This window comes from Canis lupus, chromosome 8 (assembly GCF_048164855.1).
Source record: "Canis lupus baileyi chromosome 8, mCanLup2.hap1, whole genome shotgun sequence".
Taxonomy (NCBI): Eukaryota; Metazoa; Chordata; class Mammalia; order Carnivora; family Canidae; genus Canis; species Canis lupus.
The window spans coordinates 50,839,948-50,867,682 of NC_132845.1; the positions used below are offsets into that span (position 1 = coordinate 50,839,948).

Consider the following 27,735-nt stretch of genomic DNA (forward strand, 5'->3'; position numbering starts at 1 on the left):
ATTTTATTTATTTATTCATAAGAGACAGAGAGGCAGAGACAGGCAGAGGGAAAAGCAGGCTCCCTGCAGAGAGCCTGATGTGGGACTCAATCCCAGGGCTCCAGGTTCATGACCTGAGCCAAAAGCAGATGCTCAACCACTGAGCCACCCAGGTGCCTTCGGCTCAGGTCTTGATCTCATGGTTGTGAGTTCAAGTCAAGCCCCATGTTGGGCTCCCCACTGGGCATGGAGCCTACTTAATTAAAAAATACACACACACACACACAGTTGACCTAAATAAGAAAGCATTAAGGCAAATATACACAGGATAAGTGGCTCTTCAATCCTTCCACAAATATTTATTGAGTGCCTACTATATGCCGGGCAGTTTTTGAGATACAGCAGTAAATAAAGCACATTACTATTGAGCCCCTCACCCCCACTGGTAAGGGAGAGAGAGACCATAGATAAGCAAGCGGATAATAGGTCAGGTGGAAGGAAATACATCCAAGGGAAAACACAGTGTGGAAAGAGGAGGGTGGGCCAGGAAGGCACTTGGTAAAGGGGGAACAGCAGACAGTTGTGAGGAAAGTGTATGAATGACCACAGAGAGAGAAACTTAATGACAGGGGCCAATAAACATTTTATTAAGGGGCCAGCTAGTAAATATTTCCATTTTGCGGGCCAAATACTGTCATGATGACCCAGTTCTACCACTAAAGCGACAAGGCGGCCGTAGACCACGCATACACAAACAGACATGGCTACGTTCCCATAAAACTTCATTTACAAAAGCAGGTGGTTCCCAGACCCCTGCTCTGTCTGCACCATGTCCCACGTTTTAGATAATGGCCTTGGCCAGAATACACGTTTCGACCTTTGCAAACTCACTGCCCCAGCCACCCACCTCCCATCTTCCCACACATGGCCTTTCTGCATTATCTCCCATGTGTCTGCCAGCCTAGGCACCAGCTTACAATCCACTCCATGCTTTGGATTTCGTGACCCTGGATGGAGAAAGAGTGGTAGAGATCCCTAAGGGCTTCTAGGAACTTCCTCCAGACCCCTGGCCTGGACTCCCACCCAGCCCTGGGTAGCTGAGCTTGACACCAAACAACAGCCCCCTCTAACCATATCTTTCCACCCCCTTGGCTTACCAGTCTTAACCCCGAGCTGGAAAGCAACATGTGAAATACAGCTCACCCCTCCGAGTTGCCGGACCAGGCCAGCCAGGAGGGGACAGGTGGTTTGTTCACACAGGGGTCCCCCGTGCCTATAGGCCTGTCCAGCCCCCCATAGTATGTGTCAGCCAAAGAGGACAGTCCCTGCTTCGCACCCAACCTCCTCAGTGTAAACTCATCAGAAATACCTTGTGCCTGTTAGCACTGTAATTCACCCTGCACCGAACCAAAGAGGTTAATGACATTGAATCCCGAGACACGTTGATTTCAGGGCTTACCCCACTTCTGAAAGCACCAGACCCATTTGTCGTTCCTTGGCTGACCTGGCAAGTTGCTGACGAGTGCCCCAATGCCAGCTAGTTCTCAAAGACTTCCCAGAGTGACCAGACACGTGCACTTGTGACTTCCGTAAGTCTGGTTGATCCTGTAGGTCTGGGACCCCCCGCTAGAGGTGTTTGGACTCCCTTTCTTGTAATTTGTCTCATGAGCCCGCCGTAGGTTGCAGTGTCAATTTAGGAAGAAAGAAATTTTTAACCAAGACGATGACCACAAAATACCTTCTAATGAAATACCAACTCTAGAACCTCAAGATTGATTGACTCATTCGTTTGTACAGTCAGTCAATACACACTTGGGGAAATGTACAGTGTGCCAGGTGTTTGGTGGGATCTGTGGTTACAGCTGCCAACGGGATAGTTAACATCTCTGCCATCACAGATTTGAACATTAAATCGCCACATCTTCCTGACGTTGTTAGCAAGGAAGTTTACATGCATCTAATACAGGAAACCACCACGCATACAACTATTTCTCTTCTTAGCGAGTTGGAGAAAGCTTCCCTGGAGAAGTGTCTCTGAACTGAGTGTGGAAAGGAGAGAAGGAACTAAATGGATGAACAAATGGGGGACGAATGTTCCAGAAAGAGGGGGCTGTATGTGCAAAGGTCCTGAGGCATGAGGGAACAGGGACCACGCATCCCATGAAGAGAGGCTTTATGTGGACAGGGTGTGGGAAGGGGATAAATGCACAGAACAAGGCTGGAGAGTTAGGCTGGCCTAGCGGCTTGGGACCGTGAGACCTCAAGTTTTTCCTAAAAGCAACAGGTCATCATGAAAAAGTTTTGGTTGGAAAGTGCCCTGATGAGATTATATTGGCTCCTAGGTAGTTTCTTGGCAGCGGGGAAGAAAGGAAGGAAAAAAAGAAAGTAAAGAACTCTACCAGGCTGCTGGAGGGGGGGAAATACGATAGTTAATATTTTCTGCGAGCAGATATGTGCATTATAGCTCAGGTAATTACTTTTCCAGCAGGCTAGTCCCCCCTGTGGTTTCATTGCTATTCTCCTCTCTCGTGCTCCTCTCTGCAGCACACACTTCTTAATCTCCATGCCCCTGGGGTTCCTGGGGAGATGCTGTAAGCTGGAGCTGGACCCAGAAACCCCCTTTCTGTTCTCTGATAGGATTTTGGGGGGCTCAGGCCATCGGGCAGCATAGCAAAGGGTTCAGAAGTGTGTTCCTGGGGACTCAGCAGAGCCCAATTCCAGGCGTCACACGTCCTTGCCCAAAAAGCTTGGGCAAGTGGCTCATCCTTTGCACACCTCGGCTTTCTCATCTATAACAGCATCACACTCTCCGGCCACAGCCTTCGCGGTGAGGATTAAGCTGTGGAATTTGGAGGGCCTTGTCTGACACAGAGCAAGTGCTCGGTTAATCAGGACAATAGGATGCCCCCGGCTGGCCAGTTCCCTGGGTTGACAGTCCCGCAAGTGCAGAAGGGACAGCTCTTTTGCGAAGGTTGTGTCTCCAGAACCTGGCACGGTGCCTGGCGCAGAGCAGGAACTCATTAAGTCCTACCCACAGTGAGGACTGAAGGAACGAACGAGAAGTCGGTGGCTGTCCTCCCGCAATGCCACCGCGCTGCCCTGCCCGCTGTGTGGCAGAGGGCTTCCTTTCCTGCTCCTGTGTCACACGTTTTCTACTTCCACAAGTATTAAAAGCGTCTCTGAGCTTCTTCCTTGATTAAAGACCAGTAGAAAGGTTTTGTCTTTACTTATTTCTCGCAGCTAGCTGCATTTTCAGATTTCCTCACCATAAAAATGGAAAACATTCCAAAGCATCAGAAAACGCATTTCAGGAGAACAATGAGCCGTGGTGGGTTCTCATAAATCCTCAAGTTGGCTCAGCCGCTTCTCCAATGAACTGGAGGTGTCCACACAGACATGGAGGGGCCCCATGAGAAGCCCAGCAGGCCAAGGGATGTTGACAGGTCACACTCGTCCGGCCACGTGCTGGCTTTCCTACAGCCTGGGGGGGGCAGGGGGTTAGTCCGAATCCCAAGTGATCTCTTGATGTCATGTGGCAGATAGCTAAGCTGTCCCCATCTTCCATAAACAGGCCTCAGGGGGTACACACTTTGCTGCCCACCTTCTCTCGGTTTCCAGGGCCAAGCGTCTGTGCTGAAGCCCTCGGGCTCTGAGGTCAGGTGGCCCGGTGCAGATCCCTGCTTCTGTCTCAGCCAGGCACAGCTCATGAACTTCTCTATCTTGCTCATCTGCAAAATGGGTGATAACAATAGGACCTTACCACCTGAGGTTCACAGAAGGGAGAATGCCAGCGGACGCACAGCAAGTCCTGGAGCACGTGACTTCTGCCCTCAGTAGTTAGCAGCAGCAGTAGCGACGTTGTTCCCGGATGAGCTCGCCAAGCTTGGAGCAGCTCAGTTTGTCCGTTGTAAGATGGATCTGATGCTGCCTCCTTTCTGGAGGAGGTGTGAGGATAAACACGTGGTGTGTATGAGATGTTTCTCATCTGATCAACTAAGATGAGAAGCTTGGTTGGTATTGTCACTGTTATGGTGAGCCTTTCTTCCCTTTGAGATATTGGGGTTCCACTGATAGAAATCACCATGAGTGACAGACATTTCGTGCATTCACCGCGTTGGGCAGCCCCCATTTCAGTGCCAGACATTTTAATCATCCCCAAAGGAAACTCTACAGCCCATAAGCAGCTGCTCTTTATCCCCCCCGCCCCCGTCCCTAGGTCCTGGCAATCACCAGTGTCCACAGATCTACCTATCCCAGATATTTCAAGTGAATGGAATCATGTAATATGTGGTCCTTTGTGCCAGACTTGTCTTATTTACCATAATGCTCCCAGGGTCCATCCACATCTCATTCTCTTCTATGGCGGAATAATATTCCACTGTATGGACATACCACATTTGGTGTATCCATTCATCCCTCAGTGGACATTTGGATTGTTTCCTCCTCTTACCTATTGTGGATAGTGCTGCTATGAATATTTATATAGAAGTTTTTGTTTGAACACCTGTTTTCCATTCTTCTGGGTATTATAGTGACTTCTTAACATATGTGATTCAACTGTCTAACAGAAAAGGAAGAAATAGTAAAAAGGTAAAGTAAGAGGAGAGGGATTCCAGCTTCTGAGGGTTTCCTTTTTTGGCTGAACAAAGCCCTTCAGGGACCAGTAAGGGAACCAACCATTGAGAGAGGTGTGTCTTGGCTTTGTTCTCAAGCTCTTGGGCCATGTCAGCATCTTAAGGGACTGGCTTCCTTCAGGGAAACACCTTCTGCCTGTATGCTTCAGTGTGGTGTGCCTGGGGAGGCCAGCCATCCTTGTCCATCCCTCAGAGGGAATAAGTCACAAGAGCTCTGGGACAGTCCAGCACTTCTGTGGCCGGGCCCTGGGCTTAGCCTTCACACACATGATCTCATTGATTCTCTGCCCAACTCAGATGAGGATACTGAGGCTCGGGATGAGGTAACTTGCAAGATCACACAACAGACTTCAAAACCAGGTCACCTGATGCAGAGCAGTGTCCCTGTAGAGCAGTGGCACATGTGGCTGTCACTCACTTAGGTGTGATACATGGGTATCTGACCACACGTCTGCCTTAGCATGAAAGGAATTCTATGTGCATTTATAAATTCCATTCAGGAACCTGGCACAGCCTTAGGGATCCATTCAACATGTATCCCCTTAGGTATTAAGCAACTATTATGTGCCAGAAATTGTGCTGGCCAAGCCTTTCTGAACTGGGGTTCCTCATCAGAACCTCAGAACACAGAGAATGATCAGAATGACTATGTTCTCGATTCCTGCAAGGATGCTACGTAACTAGTACCATCCATGACGCATAGGAGAGAAGCTACTCCAAGACATACAGGGGATGCCCCCGGGACACCAGGGATCACTTCTCACAGACTTGGTTCTCAGTCATCACTTTTTTCCCCAGCATCTAGAATAGTCATGTAGTAGATCTAACGTTAATATTTGCTCAATGAATGAATGAAGATATATTGATGTGAACAAAACAGACCTGCTCCCATCTAGCAGGCAACGTGTTTTACAGTTTTCAACATGATCCTCTTTTACAATCTAAACCATGTAAATATTGGAGGGCCATCCCTGGGGAATATTTTGTCAGTGATCAGTGAACTTGCACCAGCACCTGTGTGATGAGCGGGTGTTCGGGATAGTCCCAGGTGGCATTAATTATTTTTTTCTTAAGAAACACTCTATCGGTGACTATAGGAACACAAGGGGAGAAGGAGTGAGGTACTACCTCTGAGCAAATACTTCAGGAATACCTATAAACGGACAACCTTTACTCAAGGAGCAGAAAGCCAGAGATCATGTATAGTCAGATAAAACCAAGGCTCAGGTTATCCCCATTGAAACAGGTCCATGCAACTAAAAGTGATTCCAGTGATTCAAAATGTTGCATTTGTGTCAAATGTCAGAACCCCACACAGTTTGGGCACTTAGGAAATGCTCATCATTGTGTAGAAGGAAAAGGGAGGGAGGGAGGGAGAAAGGAAATGTAATTCACAGCCCCAGCAGTAACACGGCCAACACCTACCCTGACCCTAACCATGCACCCATGCTACATGCTTCACCTACACACCTCATTCTCTTTATCTTCAAGACCCCTCTGCCGAATGTGTCCTGTCATCGATGCCCATTGCTCAGAAGGCAAAAGCGCTGCTCCACGAGTGTTCCTGCCCAAGGTCAGGCAGTCTAGTGAGAGCAGAGCTCAGCCAGTCCTGCTATAGAGGATTAGTCCCCTGATGTACTCTGCCCCCCACAAAACTGGAATCTGAATTGGCCATTATCTTTCATCATATTTGAACTTTTGTTGTTAAGTTACTAAATCTTTTACTCCCATTTGAAACTTCGCCCCTTGTGGAAAGTTGGTGGCAGTGCCTCCTCTCTGGGGAAATCTCAAGTGAGCCCTCCTGAGACTCTGCTGCCCCAGCGGAACCCAGGGCTGCCCCGGACACAGTTTGAGAACCACTGATCAATAGAATAGGTTCTCTTTTAGTACATTTCAGAAGTTTTCTGCCTCTAAGTAAACTGCCAAATTCCCACCTCAGAGCCCGTGTCCTTTGTTTAAAGAGCCTGATTTCTTGTATAATTTCTCATCAACCCTCTGAAATAAACAGGCTTAGAATCTGTGGAGAAAGAATATACTAGATGTAACCATGTCCTCATCCCCAGTGTCTTGAGCCAAGAATCTGGGTCTGCCTGAGGCTTGCAGAGGTGGCTTTTCCACGGAGGAGTGTGTGGCTTCTCTTCTGTGTTGCAACGCATCTTGACCTTGTTCTAGCACAGGCTGCTGAACCTGGCAGGATGCCCAAGGTGATCCGCGACAGGCAGTTGTCCTTCCAGCTCAGTCCTGCCCTGGGCCTGAAATCCGAACTGGCCTAACCCTGAAGTTGTAAGGTATGGAGATCTTTGTTACAGAACGTAGAACCTGATCCTGGAAAAGTAAAAATAATTAGAGCAGCAGTAAGAACAAGAGCTAACATTGTAGTGTTCTGTGGGCTAGGTTACCCATTTGTTGCTTTCCACAGCCCACCATTCATTATCCCACTCCTAGTACCAGCATCCATGTCAGCCTGGACTTTTCAGTCGAAAACAGTAATGAATATCCTCTTATTTCATTTTTAATCCTCGTAGCAATTCAGTGAATCAGGCATTATCATCCTCAGTTTTAAAGATGAGGAAGCTGAGCTGCAAATGCCAGAAATGACCTGTCTGAGGCCACACAGCTAGTAAGTAGTGGAATCAGGACTTGAACCTACGTCCCTCTAGTTTCAGGTCTCATTATTTTAACCACCCCACATACCAATATGTTTATTGTTGGTACGTTAGGGACACCCATCTGGGGAAACTTAGAATAGATCAATTATCACTGTAGGTCAAAGCTGTCGTTTGCACAAACCCACGGGAGTGTGGAATGGTGAAAAAAAAAAATCCATTCTCAGCCGTACACACAGAGGGAAAGCTGAGCTGCTCAACACAGTTAAGTGCTCATTTATACTCCAGCCTGTTCTAGGTTAACTGACACTGGGCCAGTTCTTGCGAAGACAGGCAGGAGTTGAACAGGCAAAGATGTAGGAAGAGTAGTCCCTGTCAGAGGGAACAGAGGCCCTCATTCTGGAATGTGGCACATATGGACTGAGCAATTTCTGTGGGCCGCTCAGAAATGAGCAAGGGGACTCAGAAAAAGAGGCATCAAGCTGCTAGAACTAATTTCAGGCCTGCATCAGACACTGGGAAAAGAGAGATGAATCAGACAAGGCTCCTGCCCTTGGGCAGCTTACAGACCAGGGACTTGAACATACATAGAGTGGTGCCAGGCACACAGGCGTGTAGGAGTAAGGGATGTGGAAGTCTGGCAAGTGGTGGGCATGCCTTTGCTCTGGCATTTCTAAGCAAAGGATATGGGAACTTCCTACGAGGGCTTCCATTTTCTGAGCACCAGCCAGAGACCAGGCACTGCGGGTGGTGCCTCAGCCACGACACACAGGCAACTCAGGTATCATTTTTATCTCCATCAGGTATCATTGTTATCTCCATTTTGCAGATTAGAAAACTAAGTAAGGCTCAGCCAGCTCCCAGAACTTGCTCAAAGTCAAATAGTAACAAAGTGGCAAGGACCAGGGAGAAATGTCTACAAACAACCTCTCTGAGTGCAGCTTCCATTGTAGCAAAGATTTGGCTTCCTGGCTTGACTCACCTCTACTTGGACCATTCAGTCTCTCTGTCCTCTGTTGCCCAAAGCGGGCCTCCTCTTGTCCCCCCGACCCCCCAAAAAAGAAAGCAAACCAAATAACTGGCTGTAATCAGTCACTGCAAGGGGATGCAGAATTTGGTTAACCAAATGTTCTGCTCATTTGAGATGCCTCGTGGCATCTGAGGACAACCAGATTTCAGAAAATTAAAATACAATCAGATAGACTCCACGGCGCGCACGGGCTCCCACACATGAGGCCGAATGGCAGCTCAGCGCGTGGTTCACGATGCCAGCAGTGCTCGAGGATCCGGATGGCCTCGGGGTGCTGATTCTTGTCAGTCACCTTTCCATTACAGCCGTCTGCAGGAAGGGCTGGCGTGTTAAGAGTTCCCGCTGATGGAACGTCAGATAAACTGCCTCTTAGAATGGCTTATGTATGTTTAAAATGAAAAATGTGTGTCTTACAAGTGTTCCGTGAAAGCGTTGAGGTTTTGAGAAATGGCTTGCCAGCTCCCGCAAATGCCATGAGCGTGTTTTAATTCTGCATCGTTTTCGCCAGTAACAAAAAAGACAGATCCAATCGAAAGTGACTGAGGTTTAGTAGCCAGGTGGGTCTCTAACTGGCTTGCCCGCCTGCGTGGAGGGGAAGAGCTCCGCGGTGTCTCCAGCAGGCCCTGCGCTTTAGCCCACCCGGCACGTCACTCCGTGTCACCGGAACCCACCTAGGTGTCCGCTTTCCCCCGCCATCTCGGGTGCTCTTGGAGGACAGGAGCCATTAACTGTCTTATCCACTGCTGTTCCAGGTACCTGGCACCTGACGTGTCAGGGAAAGAACCATGTTTCTGGGAGAGCCAAGTTTTAGAGTTTCCAAAATCACAGTTATGGGGACGCACAGAACCTGTAGAAAACTTGAAATATCCCCAGAGACTGAGCGGGAGGCCAGCTCACGAACCACTCTGTGCACTTTGCTAAGGAGTTAGGACATTGTCCTGCAGGTGATGAAGAGCCATTAACAGATAGGAAATAGGAGATAGGATCAGACTTATGTTCTAGAAGGATCCTGTGACTGCTTCCCAGAGATTGGATCACCGTGGAATCTGAAAGCTAGGGTAGCATTTTATCCAGTCCACTTCTCCCTGGGTGCTCAACTGCAGCTGTAATTTTGCCACCGGGGTCCAGGAAGAACTACAATATCTAGTTTTTTCCATACATCTTTTCCCACATCTTAACGAAAGCTTTGGCCGTATTCAAATCAGAGTCAGCCGTTCTCTGGTCTCCAATGCTATTTTTGCTCTTGACTCTCCTTCTCAGAACCCTGAACTTAACCTTTCTTCTTGTTCTGCTGGAATTCTGGCCTTCCTGAGAGATTTGCTAGCAGACAAGAAGACTTCCATAAGGTCCAAGCGTAACCTGCCTGGAGGGTCACAGACAGAGCAATGGCAGGGTCTCCACCTCCACACACACCCCCAAAAAAGAAATAAGCCACATGGAAAAATGTGTGTGAACGAACCTGTGAACTGGAATGGAGCTAGAAGAAATCCAGTGGCCAGGGTGTAGATTTTAGACAGGCACAGTAGAAAGGCCCCACACCCAGGACAGGAGGCTTTGTCTGTGTCACCTCCTGACATGCAGCCCATGTTCAATGAGGGTCCCCTTGAAAAGAAGTAGGAGACCTTAGAAAGTGGCTGTCATTTCCAGCACTTGTTTCCTGGCTCTCTTTCTAAAGAAACAGAGCGTACTCCTAAAGCTGATCCACTATGAGAAGAACAGGATTTGCAAAGAGCCCAGGCTCTGGACCTGGACTCCACCTCCTTACAAGACCTTGGCCAAGCCCTTAAATCTCTTTGTGTTCTACTTTATTCATGTACCAACTAGTTCCTAATCATGGGGTCATTGTCAGAGGAAAGGGGAGGGGCGCTTACTTACCCCTTTGCAGGCAAAACAGGCAAGGTTCCCGAAATTGTTATTATCTTTTTATGCCCTGGGCTTCATTGCCCCACATCTCCCCCAGTTCAAAGATACAGGGAAAAGCATTTCTGGTAGAGGAAAGGTTGTGGGCAAAGGCACAGAGAGACAGGTGGATGATGGAGCTCTCTGGCTCTGTGGGCCAAGCCCCTCCTGCAGGGCAGGTGCAGTGCTGGGCGCCAATGCTCCGCTTGGGCATTTGTTAAGCACACCAGTGAGGATTTGCTGAGCACCTACCATGTACCAGGTCCTGAAGGAACAGAACAAAATTAGACTCAATGCCTGCTCATCTCACACCTCTAACCATGCCCTGAAAAGTATTGTCCGGGGTGCCCATATTGAAAATCCCTGTGCTATTCACAGACAGATGGGTGCCAGCTGCAGTAGCTGCCCCAGGCACTGGATAGTTCTGGGCACCAAGCCCCCCCACCCCCACACACACACTTCTTCCAGCCTGACAGAGGCTCATTTGTGTCCTACTGGTTGTTGGTATGGTAGGGAATCCAGAAGGGCCCTGCCAGGCCCAGCCAGCCTGTCCGAGAAGCCCACCAGCCTCCCCAGGATGGCCCCCCTTCCATCATCTGGCCCTTTCCTTCTCCCTCAGCCCTGGGACCCAGCCAGCTTGGTTTCCTCCCAGTGTTCTAATCCCCACCCGTGGCTCTTGGGGTTTCCTCAGTCTATGCAATGTGTCTTTCTTAAAAGAGAGACTAAAAAGTAGCCCTTTGCATAAACACTTCCATGTCTGGGAATTTAATCCCATGGAAATCTAGCCTACCCATACATGGGAAGGTAAATGTGCAAGGATGCTCATAGCTCAGTATCTGTAAGGAGGTGGGTGGGAGGGAAGCAAACACCCTAAATGTCCATCCCTAGGGGATTGGCTCTGTCCATTCCCTGGGATCCCATGTAGCCATTAGCAGGATGAAGTCTACTTGTATGTGCTGATGAGACAGATGAGTGGGATAGATCACTGCATAAAAAAGTCATGGACATACATGTTCCCAGTTGTGTAATAAAGGTGAATATATGATAGCATCTGCTTCATAGGTTGTCAGGAGGCCTGAGTGGGTTAGCAGATGCAGAGGGCTGAGGAAAGGGGCCCCTCCTGTAAGCCCTCCAGTGTTAGATGCTCTTATTACTGTTGTTCTTGCTGTGGATGAAGCTTCAGAGCGTTCAATTTAGAAGCACAGGAAAGGGTTACGTTTGGCTTCCCCACCCCACCCCCCATCATGATTTCCTGTACTCTTGGACTCCTCCTAACAGAACAGAGTATGACATCTCCCCTTGGTCCCATGGCTCTCAGCAGACCCACATGCCAGCAGCTCACATTGATTTTCCTGGGACCATCTGATTTTCAAACTAAAATGTGTGTGTTCTTGACACCCAACCAGGACAGTTGACCACTCTCCATAGGCCCCTAGTGGTACAGGTGCTTTAGGAAGCACACAGACAAGGAGTCATTATTGCTTTTCACATGTAACAGGAAAGGAGAACATAAAAATTGTGGATCAGAGGCACTTGGGTGGCTCAGTCAGTTGAGTGTCAGCCTTCAGCCCAGCTCCATGATCCCAGGGTCTTGGGATCGAGTTCTGCAGCATGCTCCCTGCTTTGAGGAGAGCCTGCCTCCTCTCTCTTTCTCTCTCTCATAAATAAATAAATAAATAAATAAATAAATAAATAAATAAATAAAATCTTAAAAATAGTACATCAGAATTCCTCATCTTCAGAAAGGGAAATTCTGGCACTTACTATGACATGGATTGCATCTCAAGAACATCATGCCAAGGGGAAAAAAAAGAGCTAGTCATAAAAAGGCAGATACAGTCCAGTCCCACTTGCCTGAGGTTCCTGGAGTTTGCCTCCTCCGTGAATTTATTCACAGAGGCAGGAAGTAGGATACTGGTTCCCAGGGGCCAGGGGCAGTGGGGACCCGGGGAGCTCTTGTTTACGGCCTTCAGAGGTTCAGTTTCAAGAGATGAAAAGTGTTCCGGAGATAGATGGTGGTGATGATTGCAGAACAGTATGAGGGTACTTCATACGACTGAACTGTACCCTTAGAAGTGGTTAAGATGGCAAATCTTTATGTTATGTGTATTTTACCGCCATTTAAGATTTGAAAAAACGTACATCAGATACTACAAATATGGTTGCATGGGGTAAAGCTAAAGTAGTGTTTCAATTCAATGTACATATGAAACAACTGTGCAGATGAGACGCTAGGGGAAGACGCAGGGGAAATTCAGCATATCCGGAGCTCAGATGGAAGGTGCCTCCACCCTCTCCAGCCCCGGCTTGCCCAGCGCCACAGTCCTCCCTCCATCCACTGCCATTCGTGCCTGTGTCTGCTGCTCATATAGCCCACCCACTGCACCCATGGAGGCTCCATCCGGTGCCCTCTGGGCTTTGCACATACCCGGCAGCATCAGGGGTCACAGTCCCGAATGCTGACATTCACAAAAACTCTTGTGCTTCACTTTTGATTTAGCAGTAGTCCTCAGTACCCCTGCCAGATTCTTCCCAGCATCCTATATCCAACCAGCGGGGGTTCTGGGTCACAGCCTAGGGGGGCAGGAGGGATGTAGAACAGCTCACTTGGTTCTGTGTGGGTGCTCTCCAAGTGGAAGCTGGGCCAGCCTCCTCTCCTCCTCATCCTGCCATGTGCTGCCAGCAAACAGGTTCAGTCATGACTGGGCTCCAGGGTACTGGAAGGGACCCGAGAGCTGGACCATGCCCCCTCGTCCTGCACATCCCTGTGGCCAGAGCTATTATGCATGTTAGACACACACGATGTTGAAGCGGCCCCCTGGGAGCCCCTTCTAACTCTAACACCAGCTGGGAGACTGTGGCCAAGTGCTTTCTAAGGGGCATTTCCCCAACCATGCTCTACAGGGACATCCCCTGGGTCTGACACTGAGCAAGCTTTCAAAGTTCAAATCTGGTTGGGTCATTATACTGCTGTCTCCAGATCGAAATGTCTTAAGCTTCCGATATTCAAGATGGCAATAATAATACCATTAAATAACAGCTAACATTTATCAAGGGCTTACCACATGCCCGCTGCTACTGCCCTGGTCTTACCGGCGTGACTTTATTTAATAAGCCCCACACCTGAGGCTTACCAAGATGAAAGCAACTTGCTGGAAGTCTAGGCTTTCAGGAATAGGCCTTGGGGAGAAGATGAAGAAGGAAAGAGGAAGAGAATTAACTATCTTATTCATCCCTCACTAAAAGCAGCTCTTCTTAAACTTTAAAGGGCACAAGCATCCCCTGGGAATCTCGTTAAAAAGTGGATTTTGACTCAGTAGGTCTTGGGCAGAGCCTGAGATACAGCATTTCTGTTTTTTCCTTTTTCTTTTGAGATTTATTTATTTATTTGAGAGAGAGAAAGAGGGCAAGCGTGGGCAGGGGTAGGGGCAGAGGGAGAGGGAGAAAGAGAAGCAGACTCCCCCCTGAGCAAGGAGCCCCCAACAATGTGGGGCTCGATCCCAGGACCCTGAGATCATGACCTGAGCTGAAATCAAGATTCAGAAGCTCAACCGTGCTACCCAGGCACCCCTGATGCTGTTTGTCCAAAGATCAGGCTCTGCTAATAGGGAGGCATCAGAGCACCTCCACCTGGGATGGGGCTCGTGCATTCATTCATTCCCTCACTCATTCATTCATTTTTGTTTTACACTCAGCAGTGGCTTCTCTGAGCCTCAGTCACCCATCTGCAAAATAGGAATGAAACTCGCATCTCATAAAGTCTTTATAAATATTAAATGCAATAAAACGTGGCAAAAGTCTGCCTCAGGGTCTCGGGCAAGGTGAACATTTCATAAACGGTCATGGTTCGAGAGCTGTTTTTATCAGTTCTTTTCTTTGATTCATGCCAACAGAGATTTTCACACGGTTCCGGTAAGTTTATTTATATAACAGCAAATTTATTTATTGAAATAAATCCCCTTTATCAAAATGAAGCATGTATTTTAACATTTACGTATTTACATATTTCCGCAACGACATCCCAAGTGGCTCTGAAGGCTGCCAATGATGGGCTCAGAGTCACCACCCTGAGTCAGAGGAACAGGCGTGATTGAAGAAGCATGTCTTCTAATCATTTCCACGAAAGGCGGAAGGAAATTGTAGAGGCAGGCACAGGTGACGAGCTGTGGGAGCCACTTGGCAAATGACTCCATCAGAAAGGAGGAGTGAGAAGTGGGTGTGGTGGGGAGAGAGAGATTGGCTGGAACTGGGTAAGATGTCAGCAGATTGCAAGCTGTTAATTATCCAAGGAGAACTAAATATTATGTAGGCAATTATAGACAGGCCACTATAAGCAATAATAGGAAAACATGGGCCCCAGCCGAATTGCGAATGTGTGTCCTCTTGAAGAAAGGCTGGGGAGATGGGTTTTAGCATGCTGATCAGGCTTTCTACTGGGAGAGAGAGCGAGAGCGAGGGGGCCAGGGGCCCCCAGGGAGGGGGACACAGGGGTCCCCTCGCCCGCCAGTCCAGCCAAGCCAGGCACACAGCGCTTTGCTTTGAAAGGCAGCTTCACCCCCCGCTCTGGGCCTGGAATCCGCAGCCCCCCTCCCTGGGCGCAACCCCCGCCCCCGCCAAGATGTCATCTTTTGAGACGATTTCATGTGGAAGCATCGCTAAGTAAATTCGCTAAATGCCTATTCATCCCCATCAGATGGGGACTCGGTGAAGCAGTAAATGTGAAAATGGCCCCAGCTCAGGGCCCTGAAAGGCGCTTTCTGGGGTTGCCAAATGGAGCTGCGGCCGCTGACCCTGGGAGGCCTGAGGCTTCGCGCGCCGCCCCGGCCTGGCCCCTCCAATCCTCCCCCTGAGGCCGCTCAGAGGCCCTGTTTATTATTCCTGCTGCCAGGGACCCATTCAGAGGTTAACTTGTCCCCGTATTCATCAGGACGACAATAATGAACTGTCGCAGAGTGGCGAGGGGTTGGTAAATAGGAACTGCTAAGACGCGGAGATGGAATGGGCCTCTCTATGATTTGGAAAGAGACATCGCTTGCATTTTTTTTCTAACGGGCTGATCTCATTCCCACCTCTCCCAGCAACTTCAAGAGGCCCTCTGCCCACAGCTGCCCAGAACTTGGTATGAGGCGCGCGTGGGCTTTACCTTGCAGCGTGCGGGCAGGGTTGTCTGCACAGGAGGTGCACCGTTTTGCAGACACACGTGGGGTTAGCCTTTTGTCTGCGTCCCTAGGATCCATCTCTGTGCACGTCGGCCGGGCTTGGCTTGCTGCGGATGTACTGGGTCTGCCTCAACGCAGACGCGGGCTTTCTCTGCCACCACTAGAATGGCTCCCAACAAAGCGGTGTTGATCTCAGTAGTAGGATGGGACATCAGCTGTGCTCATTTTCACTGCAGCGTCTCCTAACTGCTTGATGCCCCCTCCACCGGAATTAGGAGTTAGTCAACATGAGTCACCCAATCACAGAACAGGGGCTTGCAGTGGCGTGGCGCGGGGAGTTGCAGGGAACTGGAAGAGGGATGGGGGGGGTCAGACCCAATTGTGGGAGGCGGAAGGAACAAAGTATCTTGCATTTATTGTGCACCTACTACATGCCCTTTAAATCCGCTCAGTTATCTGTTCATTATATAAGCACAGAGCCTACTCTCTGCTGGGCAGCCAGGGGAGTTCAGAGAAGGCCACCACCCGGAGGTTAAATTGCTCGCCCTTGGACGTGGAGCTGGGACCTGTCTCCAGACCTCTCTGCTTCTAGAGCCCAGGCATTGTTTTCTGAGGCACCCACCTGCCTCCCAAGGTCTGGTAGCCCCCATTCTGGTTCCAGGGCCGCCCTTCCTTTCCACTGTCTCCATCCTGTCTCCCACTTTGAAACAATGGTTTTTATTTTACTTCCTTAAGTAGAAATCCCAGGGCAGAGAGGCCTGATGATAAAGGAGCTGTCACTTCAGCACCATTTACCTGTTTGGGTTTATTCAGCAGAAGAGGCGACTGCATTTCTGGCAGATGGAGACCTGTGTGACTGCCTTTTAAAATACTGTCACAGCTGTATGCACAAGTTGATTAGCTGTGACTACACTGCCTGTGCCGAGATTGATGGCGATAAATTTGGGATAACAATGCTGGGAACGACGTCATCTGTTTGGATCATGCCACTTATTTTTCAAAGCGCTCTCAATCAGTAGCCCAGTGGCTATCGAGGACTGGGTGTTCATTCATCCAACAACCCTTCATGTAGCTCCTACTATGTGCCAGTGAGGAGCAAGTCCCACTAGGTTCTGTCCTTATGGAGCTTACATTGCAATATAAGCAAATTTAACATCCAGTAATGGAAACAGAGGCATGTGATAAAGGTGGGGGTGGGGGAGGCAGATGCTACTCTAGGTTGGGTGGCCGGAAAAGGCCTCTCTGAAGAGATGACATTTGGCAGGAGACCCGAATGACAATAGCATGCCAGACCTGGAAAGTACAAGGCAGAGTCTCCCAGGTACAGCAGGTGCAAAGGCCCTGAGGTTGCTAAGTACCTGGCATCAAGCTACACACCAATGATTTCATGTTTGCCAAGCCCAGCACTGGGCACTAGAGATTCTAGAACACCCAAGGCACCATGCTTATCCTTAAAGAGTTCACAGGTTATGGAATACAGAGGGTACAAACACACTGATGTTCCTTTTTAATATATGTGTGGTAAGTCCATAGTCTCTGGAGGACACTGACCTTCCTCTGGGTTTGTTTCCACAGGACGAATGACCAGCTCGTGGCATTTCTGTCCCGATACCGAGATATGAATTTCCTGAAGTCACATGGCCGGGACAACGCAAGGTCAGTACATCCTCCCCCTACCCTTGTGCAAGATGGAAATGAAGATCTGGGTGATCATTTTGGGCCTTCCTTCCAGGCTGGTTTGATGCAGCCAGAGGGAAACAGAGGGTGGGAGAAGGCTCAGGTTGGCCTCCGCCCCTTCCATGTAAGACCTGAAGTGGTCTCTCCAGTTAGACAAGGACAGGGATCATAGGAAATGCGTCTCCTTGCGTGATAGCCTTATACACCTTTTTTCTGAGCACTTTCCTGAGTCCATTAGCTCATTACGGCAACCCTTTGAGGTAAGTAGGGCAGCCATTGTTAATCTCCACTTTATTGCTGGGAAGACTGAGGCCTATAGTTTAAATGATGGCCTCAGATCATTGGGGTCTACGATTTGGGGCCATCACTGGTCAGCCAGTCATTCAGCAGATATTTGCCCAGTGCCAAGCACATGCCAGGCACTCTTCTAAAGGTAAACAGGACAGAAATCCTCATTCTCATGGAATTTACCTCCTAGTAAGAAAAAGTGTCACTCCAGCACAGAGTTGACTCCCACCCTGTGCCCGCACCAGTGCCTCACTCTTGCTGCCCCAGACTTGAGTAGGGTTTTGAGGCACCAGAACCCCGATATGAGTCCATTGAGCCAAGCCAAATAGCTTTGAGCCAAGTCTATGGCTCTGTGGCCAGAGATCAGCTCTAGAAGGGATTCAGTCTCGAGCGCCCCCTGTAGGGGAGATCGCAGGATCGGCCTCGCCATCCCAATGGCAAACACCATTAAAAAAAAAAAAAAAATTCCAACCCAGGATCACTCTGACATGCTAGAGACTTCTCTAGCCTTGAACTCAGACCATAACCTGGCAGCACATGGGATCATTTTAGTGCGTTCAAGTGTTTTGTTTGGGCCTGGCATTGTTTTTTTGTTGTTGTTGTTGTTGTTCTGCTTTCATTCAAGTGCTTCATTTGAAAATGAGTAGCCCCCTGTAAAAATAGCAATGTTTCCCATGAACATTCAGATTCCAGCTCATCTTAAAGACCCCAGTGTCCACTAACACTGGGCCTGAGTTTTCTCGTTGGAGGCTCTCACCTGGTTGGTAGACAGAGCCTGTGGTCCTCCAAGTCACCATGGTCCTCACCTGCCCACCCCCTTCCCTCCCCAGCCTCCACCGGCCTTTCGGTTTGCAATCTGTGCTTCATGGCTTCTCTCCCAGTGCTGACCAAGGCGTCATTTTGGCTAGCTCTGTAACTCAGTTAGCTTAGTTATCTGCAGCCCAGGGAGGGTCAAAAAGCAAGCAGTGAGCTTCATCTTCCCAGCTCCCAAGATGTAAACCCAGAATCCTTTGTTGTGTCATTTCCTAAATTTTAACTTTGATTTCATCCAGCTGTTTATAGACTGTGCCTGTCCTCCTGATGGCCTGCATTTTTTTATGTTTAAAAGGCGCCCCCAGCCTTGAAGATGCTCTGTAAATCAGCACAGATTCACATAAGCATGTTTCAACTGCAAAGCCTAGAGAGGCCTGAAGAGACACAAGAATGATGGCCATTGTTTGTTGTACCCTGCCCCACTGACCCTTTTCCTACAGGATCCAGTCTTAGAGCCACTCAATGCAAATATAAGAACTATTATCCCCATTTGTCAGGAGAAGGAAGGGAGTCTTTGGGAGACTACTGATTTTCCCAAAGAAATCAGACACAACTGGTAAGGGCTAGAATCCAAACCCTCCCAGTTCTATGGCCCCAAAGCCCAGGTAGAGCAAGGTGGAGCTGAACGAGATTCCATGCAGGTGTTAGTTATCAAAACTGGCCCAGATGTTGGTGTCTAGGCCCTTAGGTAGAAACTGAAGACCCTTCTTCCCCTGCCAGTAACCCCGTAATATGTGTTATGTACAAAGTTGTGTCATGAGAAAGGAGCACCCCATAACTTGATAGACTTGGGTCTAAATTACATCCACCCGAGTATTGTTCCAGGCTAGTCAGTATTTATTCTCTGCCCTCTATTTCTAGGCCCTGTGCTTGGGACTGTGGACAGCACAGGGGTTAAAATCATGAGCTTTGAGGTTGTGCCTCCTGGATTCAAGTCCTGCTCTGTAATGTGCTAGCTGCGTTGCATTAGACAGGTGGCTGAACTTCTCTGAGCCTAGACTGGTGGCTTAACCTCTCTGCGCCTGTTTCCTTATCTGCGTAATAGCTATATTAATAGACCTAGAGTCACAGGGTTGAGAGGATTCAGTGGATGCTGCATATAAAGCATGCAGCATTTAGGAAATGCCCTATGTGACGATGGTGATGATGAGGATGTTGACGTCCAAGGCCATGAGAAGCCTAGGACAAAAATATTGCTGAAAAAATAAATAGTGGTATTTGGGCCAAAGTTGTGCCTCTGATGTGTGAATACATTCTGTCTAGTTGATGTGCATCAGTAGTTGACAGGTAATACCCAAATGGCACAGGACACGATGAAGGGTCAGGCTAAGATGTTGATCACACCTCCTCCTAAAACTCAAGGCTCTCTGAACAGAAAAGCTCACGAGTTCCACTGCCCATGAATGAGCCCTTGGCTGGTTTTCTCTTGCTTAGATGGATGAAGGGCACTAATTCAGTATTAATTTCATAGTAAAATGAGTCATCACCTGCCACCCTCTCCTCCTGTCAGTGGAGGCCTTACCTGCTGCATGAGCCAACCTAGACAGTGCACATCTTCTCTTATCCCCGCCCCAGGGTGCAGAGCTGGCCACAGCTTTGGCTCCAGCCCCTGCGCACGTTGTGTTACAAAGCCACTCTTGGTGGCAGATGACAGAAACCCAGCTTAACCTAGACTAAGTAAAGGAAGCTAATGGAAAGAGAAAATTCATGTCTGACTTCACACAGGGCTGAATCAGTCACTTCAAATGATAGCATCAAGCCCAGACTCCATTAGTTTTTTTCTTTTCCTTTTGTGGGTTTGGTTTTTGTTTTGGTTTTGGGTTTTGTTTTGTTTTGTTTTGGCTGTTTAATTATTTACTATTATTCCTGGAGAGGGCTAGAGAGAAATAAATACATCAAATAGCCAAGTAGTTCAATGGCAGGATCTTTTTTCTTTTTCTTTTTTAATTGGGATATAATTGACATAACATTGTATTAGCTCCAGGTGTAAGACATAATGATTCGTTGTTTGTATATATTGCAAAATAATCACCCTAAGTCTAGTTATCATCCATCGCTGTGCAGTTACATTTTTTTCCTCGTGATGAGAACTTCTAAGATCTGCTTTCTTAGCAGCTTTCAAATATACAATACGGTATTTTCAACTGTATGTCACATCCCCAGGACGTGTGTATTTTACAGCTAGACATTTGTACTTTGTGACTACCTCCTTACCTTCTGTTGGTTCCAGTTTCCTTTGTGTTGGTTTGGTTTTCTGCCTCCAGATGGTGACCCTCTGCAACTTACTAGCTTCATTTTACAGATGGAAACAGAGAGGTTGAGTGACTTGCTTAAGCCCACACAGGATAGGGCAAGGACTCAAACCCAAGTCAGTGTGTCCCCAGAGCCCAAGCTTGCAAGCTGCAAGTGATGCAGCCTGTCTGTGTTCTGGGCCTGCCTTCCTGCAGTATACTAGGTGGCTTCAAGGTAGCCACTCTGCTTCTCTGGGCTTCATTGTCTCCCTTTGAAAAACAAAAGGGATGAACAAGTTGGTCTCCAGAGACCCTTCCCATTCTGATGCTCTGTGCTCTTGGACCAGCCCTTGTAAAAAACACTGCAACAAGGGCAAAGAGTTCGAAAGACCAAACAATGCAGAGGGGCCAAAGCAAGCGGTGAGATACAAAATAGGCCACGAGGTACCTCGTTTTTTAATTCCACATGGTTCCTAATTGCAGTGTTGACCTTCTGTGCCCATCTCCAGGCCTTGGCAGCCAATCTGGATTCCCAGCTCCAGCTGCAAAGAGATGGCATAAAGGCAAACGAATATTTTAATAGCTGCCAAATCGGTCCTGACTGTTCCTGTAATTAAATGAAGGGGAGTGTTGTATTCACCGTTTCTCCTTGCTCTACTCCAAAAATAAAGTAACCAGATACAGCAAAAGACAGGCAGCACTGTTACTGTTCTCCCAGTGAGCCTCTGCAGCATGAACAGAAGCAGGTGACCTAAAGTCCACTGTGACCCTCAATGGACAGGTCCTAGCAGATGTCCCTCCACCCCGCTGGAACCCCTGGCTTCTGCTCAGTGGAGCAAGAGAGAAGTTTCCCAAATATCTGCAGCCTGGAGGTGGGGGGCCCCTGACATGCACCAGAAAGGGAAAATCCTTTCCATCTGCCAGAACAAGGCTTCCTCTGGGACTTTTCTTGCCTCGATCCACCTGGGCTGTCCGGCTGATTCGAGGAGCCCTTGGCTCTCAGGCTGAGCCCAGGAACACAGTATGGCACAGGGTAGGCACCCGACTGCTGGTGGCCTAGCACCTGCGTCAAAATGCTGCCGCTGTCATGTGACAGCCATAGGACTTTTACAAATGGCTTCAACTCTCCATGCTCCTGTCTCCTAGTCTTTATAAAATCCGAACAGGAGGTTCAGACTGTGGAGGACCAAGTGTCCTCCTTGGCCCCAGGAAGACCCCAAGCCAGGTGCTTTCCACCATGTCAGAGAGTTGCTTTTGCTGGCTCAAGGGTCCATGGCCAGTGGGCAGCAGGGTTGGAATTAGAACCTGCTTCACACTGACTTTCAATATGTGTGTTCATTTATCACACCCTGATTAGTGACCACATCAGAGAGGACCTGCAGTTTTATGTTCAGGGGTGCAGATGAAAGAACAAAATTCTAACTTTAATCAGAAGCATCGTTTAAATGCTTAGGGGTGGGAAGATCAGATCCTTTCCTACTTTGCAGGGTCAGCCTATCCCAAAGTGTATTCACGATCCATCAATGGTGTGCAAGATGGTTTCAGGGAGTTCATTAACAGGCATACAGGGAAAGTTAGGTATTGATCGTAAGCGTATCAATGAAAATTTATATAATTAATTTCATGATTTCATGGCTCTTATGCTTAGAATAAGGCCAAGTTTAAAAAAAAAACACAAACACAAAAAACAGTTGAAGCTATTTAAAGTTGACTTAGAGAAAAATATTAAGGGAGCTTTCCTATAGGTGCTGCATAAAGGACCTGGCACGGAGAATCCAGGCCTGGATTCTAGATGTGTGACCTTGCCTGAGTTACATCACTCATCTGTGTGTCCGTTTCCTTGTCTGTAAAATGGGTACGATGCTAATAAGACCAACCTCCCAAGAGTTGTTATAAGAATTAAATGGATGAATATAGGGATAAGCATTTTAACTTAGAGATGTTGGTGGTCATGATGATGGAGAAAAATCTTGAAAATGGAATATAAATGATTGACATTTTGGAAGCATTTTCTATAATTCTTACAGAAACAACTAGCATTTGAAATGTACGAAAGCTAGACCCATAGGAAACTAAGAGGGGTCCCAGTTCCTAGATCAGAAGTGACATCAGCCAGTTTCTTCTTGTTCTCAGGTCTGTCCCCCCCTGCTCTAAGCAGCACTCCCCCATTGGGCACCAGAAGGGGAGCTAAAGAGCTTCAGCAGCTCCTTCTCTCTGACATTGAACTAATCTTCAGACCCAAAACTCCCTTGATACATAAACAGGCAACTGTTTAGCCAAAAGTTGGCAAATCCATTGAGAGTCTGGCCAAGAACCTCCTCCAAGCAAATCTGCTCTCAGGAGGCCCTTTGGTGCCAACTTGCTTATCAAGAGATGGGCTCTTTCCCCAGCTGTCTTGTAGCACTATGATTGATGCAAGGAGATAATTAATATCTCATTTCCAATGGGGAAAGCAAATTGCATTTCGCTTTTGCTTTTCTTCAATCCAACCAGTGAGTTTATCACTGTTTGCATGTTCACTTTATTTAATCCAATTATAGCAGCCACGTCAAAATAAAGCTTAGCATCACAGCAGCACCCACACAAACCAGTGGATGCATCTCCTTTCTCTGGCCTCCACATGCATTTTGAGGTCAGCTTGGGAACTTTGCTTTTTCTGAAACAATACACATCCAAGTTAGACAAAAGACGAGAAGAAAAGTCTGTTCTACCTCTGAGAGGCCGAGTTTGATTTTTATTTTCTTTTCTTTGCTTTTTCAGTTCCAAGTTTTCTATGAAGTAAGTGTGCATTGCGTTTATAAACAGAACCAAAGGCAGCAAACACTGTTTTTAAAAATGTGTGAAAAGTTGTAGTATGCTAGTTAGCCCTCATTGAACCTTTAGATTCTTGGAAGTACAAGCTGATGTGGGGACCTGAGCAGCATGAAGACCATGGGCCACCAAGTCAGCAAATTCTAGGTCCCAGGATTTGGGCCCCTGACTCTGCATCTCTTCTCAGGCTTCTTCTTTTTCCCCACCCTTGGATGTCAAACCCAAGTCAACTTTCTCCACACAAGACAGTAGTGAGAGACATGCGAAGAGTTTCCTGGGTGCCAGGGACTGTCCTAAATGCCTTACAGCAATTACTTCTTTCAAGTCTCAAAACTACCCTATGACATAAATGTCCTATCAGGCCCATTTTCCAGATGGGGACAATGAGGCAAGATAGATTAAACAGCACACCACTATTAAGTGGGAAAGAAGATGGGAATCCAGGAAGCCTGGCCCTAGGGTCTGCACTCCTAGCCACTGTACTATGTTGATCCCCTCAGCATGTTCATTGTGGAACTTCCCACCATGTCCAGTAGATGATACATTCCCTCCACTAATTAGGTCAGGATCAGCCTCTCCCGTGGTTGATCTACCAGAATGTGTCAGCAAAACTAACCATGTCCCTGTAGCTCTCACTCCATCCATCTTGGCCTCTTCCATTCATTGGGCTCTTGCATATACTAGATCGATCCCTTATAAAGCTCTTGTCCACAACTCCTCAGATGACCAATTCCTTCTCATCCTTCACACGGAGCTTAAATGCCACCTTCTCAGTGAGGCCTTTCCCAACAATCCTCATTAAAGACGCCCCTGTCTCTTTATTTTCTGTCTCTACCCTCTGAGTTTTTCTGTAGAACACTTACCGCAAACAGCTAATTACATGTTAATGTATTTTGTGGTTCTTTGTGTCTATTTACTTAGCTATTAGAGCAGGATTATAGCTGGGTGGCTAAGAGTGCGGAATCCAGAGCCTGATGGCTTAGGTTAGCATCCGACCTTTGCCCCTAACCAGCTGTATGACCTTGGGGAAATGACTTAGCCTCTCTGTGTCTCTGTTCCTTCATTTGTGAAATGAACCCTCAAAGGGTTGTGGTAAAGACTAAATGAGAGAATATGTATTAAGTGTAAGGAACAGAGTCCAGAAAGTAGCAAGTACTCAATAAATGGTAGGTGTTACTGCTGTATTTTCTCGCTCTCTGGAAGAGGAAAGAAGGGCAGGGATGGTGTCCATCTTATTCACCCCCATATTCTCCGCACACATGCCGAGAGTATGGAAGATGCTCTCTAGAGCTGCCTAAGGAATGAATGCCCCAGGGATCCTTGTTCTTCCAGATACTGCAGAGTAGAGGCGTGATAATTGACTTCAGCCCAGGTCAGAAAGGGACAACAGCTCACCCCAGGCCTGAGAGAAAATGGCCAGCAGGGCCCCTTTAGAGCTGCCAGACTAGGTCCCACTGAGCTGGATTTTTGCTGACTTTTAGCATGGGAAGATGATGTATTACTGCTGTTTGGATGGAATTAGAAAGATGGACATGACACTTTGTCATTTCTACCACCAGAACCATGGGCATTGCTTACTGAAATAATCTGCATGGAGCACCTGGGGGGCTCTGTCGTTTGGGCTTCCAACCCTTGGTTTCGGCTCAGGTCATGATCTCAGGGTCATAGGATGGAGGCCTGCATTGTGCTCTACACCCAGCAGGGAGTCCACTTGAGATTCTCTCCCTCTGCCCCTCCCCCCAGAAATAAAAATAAATAAATCTTTAAAATCTCAGGAGATGAAAATCATTTGTGAGGCTTTGGGACTTCTGTCCTTGGTGCTGAAATGTTGTTGCGTTTGTTTTTTTTGTTTTTTTTTTTGTTTTTTTTTTGTTTTTTTTTTGGACATAGAGATGTCATCATAGCTCTGGAGGTGCCCTACTCAAGCCTGTCTACCAGATTGCAGGAGAAAGAGGAGAGGAGATGTAAAATTTTTAAATTTGTAGCTTGATGAAGGAAAATTATTAAGCATCTTTGTGGAGCACTTACTATAGGTTAAGCTCTATGCTAAGTCCTTTATGTATATAATCTCATTTAAACTTCCGCACCAACTCCATGAAGTACGTGTTATGATCTCCATTTTCCACATGAGAAACAGTCATTGCATGTTTCAGGTCATTCAAGGTCAGTGGCCCACCCAGCCCTTGAGTCATGTAGTCCAAAGCTTATCCCCCACACTACATGGCTATCATGTGTCAGCACATTCACATAGCTGGCTGATTTTACACGCTGTGGGTTTTCATACTTGTTCCATGACTTTATTTTTTAACTAAAGTGTTTAGGTTGTACTTATGCTAAAGGAGTAATCTGGATTCAGTGACAGATCACTGGACAGGAAAGTGAAGAAGGGGAGACTTTTTCCTAGACTATATGACTTTGGATGTCTTTGAGTCATACATCCTTTCAATGCACTGGGTTTTTTTTTTCCAGTCTATAGAGTTAATTATATTAGCTGATTGCTAAGATTCCTTCTTACTCAAACACACTGCAAAATCTGAGAGGCAGAGTTCTTCCTTTTCGAACTCATTATAGGACAAGACGGTTCTGGAATAATTCCACACTCAATGAGTATGCCGAGATTGTAGCCAGGGAATTAACTGAATTGAGAGACTTCTTCATTGTCTGCCTTTTCTGAGATCAGTTTCAAAGGCTGCAGAAGCTTTCTTACCTGACCTCTTCACACACAGATAAGAATCAGGACCCCAGTCCCCTTCCATCCAATTTTCTTTGATGCTCAGCTGAGTAGAGCTTGGTCCCTGTGACATCTCAGTAGAATCATATTTAGTTATGACTTAGTTCGTATTGTGCCAGTCGAGAAAGTCTCTGGAAGGCAAACCGCCCATCCCTGAAAGCCTAGGAGGTAAAACCAAATGCAATTAATTCTGTTTGCCCTTAGATAGCCTGTTCTGAAGACAGAAGTCCTTGCGAGGTCTGGCAGACAGCCTCTTCCAAGACCAACCATGAGCCCTTTTCTCTCGGATTTCTCATTTCCACACAGTGCCTTTCTGAAGTAGTAGAAGTTTTCAGATCCTCTGTTGGGATCCTTTTACAATGACCCTGACAAATTGGGACAGAAGAAGAATGCAGAGTAGTTAAGAGTTTGCACTGTATTCATCCAGACCTGGATTCAAGTCTGGGACTGCTAGCTGTGTGACTCTGGGGGATGTACTTAGCCTTGTGATTCACTTCATTTGTCTGTTGAATGTACGTTAGAAGAGTCAGATACCTGGTTAGCTAAAGGCTGCTTCTTCCTGATTAAACAACTTCCCTTTATTCACTGGCTCAGTAAATATGTATTGAGCACCAGCTGTATGCTAGGTACTACTCTAGGCACTAAGGCTACAGCTGTGAACAAAAATAGGCAAAAAAACGAACAAAAACAAAAAACCCCTCTACTCTCTTGTCTTGCATCTAAAAAGGAAACAGCAAACTAAATAAATACCTCATATATGGTGATACAAAGTTCTAAATGCTGTGAAGGAAAACAAAGCACGACAGGGTGGTCAGGGATGTGAGGATATGGGGAGGGTGCCATCACTGTGCAAGAAGGAACTGATGATTGCTCGGTTGCTGGGCTGAGCAGTGCTTCCTGGACACTCAGCAAGGACCTTTATAAACCTCTTCTGTCACACTTGCACAGTGGATTCAGGAGGTTGTCAGCACAGCTGTCATGGAGCTCATCCTATAGATGAGGAACCTGGCATTCAGAGAGTCCAGGCAACCCCATATCTCACAGTCTTTGAAAGCAGAGGCAGCCTACATACCCAGGTCCTCTTTCTGTCTGGCCCTTAATCCCACCTGTTGACTCCAGTGCCCCTGCACAACCAAGTTATCTGGAAATGAAACTAGAGAGGAGAGTGTCATTGGTCGCCCTCTGTGTATTGGGCCCAGTGCTCCAATAAATCTGCACTCCACCCTTGACTGCTGAGCTGGCATTGAAGAGACACACCCAGGTGTTTGCCGATTTACCTTGATTTCCAGCCATCCCCTTTCCAAGTGATTGGCAAATGCACTGGGCAGAAAACAAAGTGCAGATCACTGGCCAAGCAGCTGATTCCTTTCCCCTGCTAGATCCCGAGACTCTGGGCCTCAGCCACCTTCTCCTATTCCACAACCCCTCTGAACCCAGGAACCGAGACCTGGGGGATTGTTTGTCTCTGTTTACTCATAATTAACCACAGCATGCATTTGCAGCTTATCAGTTTTCAAAAGCAGTAAATAGAGCAACCAATCTCCCACCCCATGAATTTTTCATTTTGGAGATTACTGCATAAATATTGTATTTGGATATTATGGTCTGGGGCATCACATTAAAATTGCAAGATGATGCTATTCTCCCACATAATGGAACATGAAATTAAAAGGCTGGTCTTTGGAAGGAAAACTTTTGCATGTCCTCACACCTATATTTCATTTCTTTCTCTCTCTGGGTTAGTCTTGGTTACCATGTAAGTTAACTAAAATTTAAAGTTTTAAGTCTAGTTAAGTGTCTGCGATTGGATATTATCATATAATTAGTACCAGCCAGGGCTGAGGTAGGATTTTATTTTCTTTAAACTCGGGGTCCCT

At 47.4% G+C, this 27,735-nt stretch overlaps 1 protein-coding gene across 1 annotated transcript in view; it reads left to right on the forward strand.

Annotated features, from left to right (window-relative positions):
* The window catches only part of XYLT1 (xylosyltransferase 1), a 306,125-nt gene that overhangs the window by 241,695 nt on the left and 36,695 nt on the right, over positions 1–27,735 (forward strand). The window contains exon 6 of the mRNA XM_072835915.1: positions 16,883–16,963. Coding sequence (XP_072692016.1) covers positions 16,883–16,963 — 81 coding nt within the window. The remainder of the gene's footprint in view (positions 1–16,882; positions 16,964–27,735) is intronic.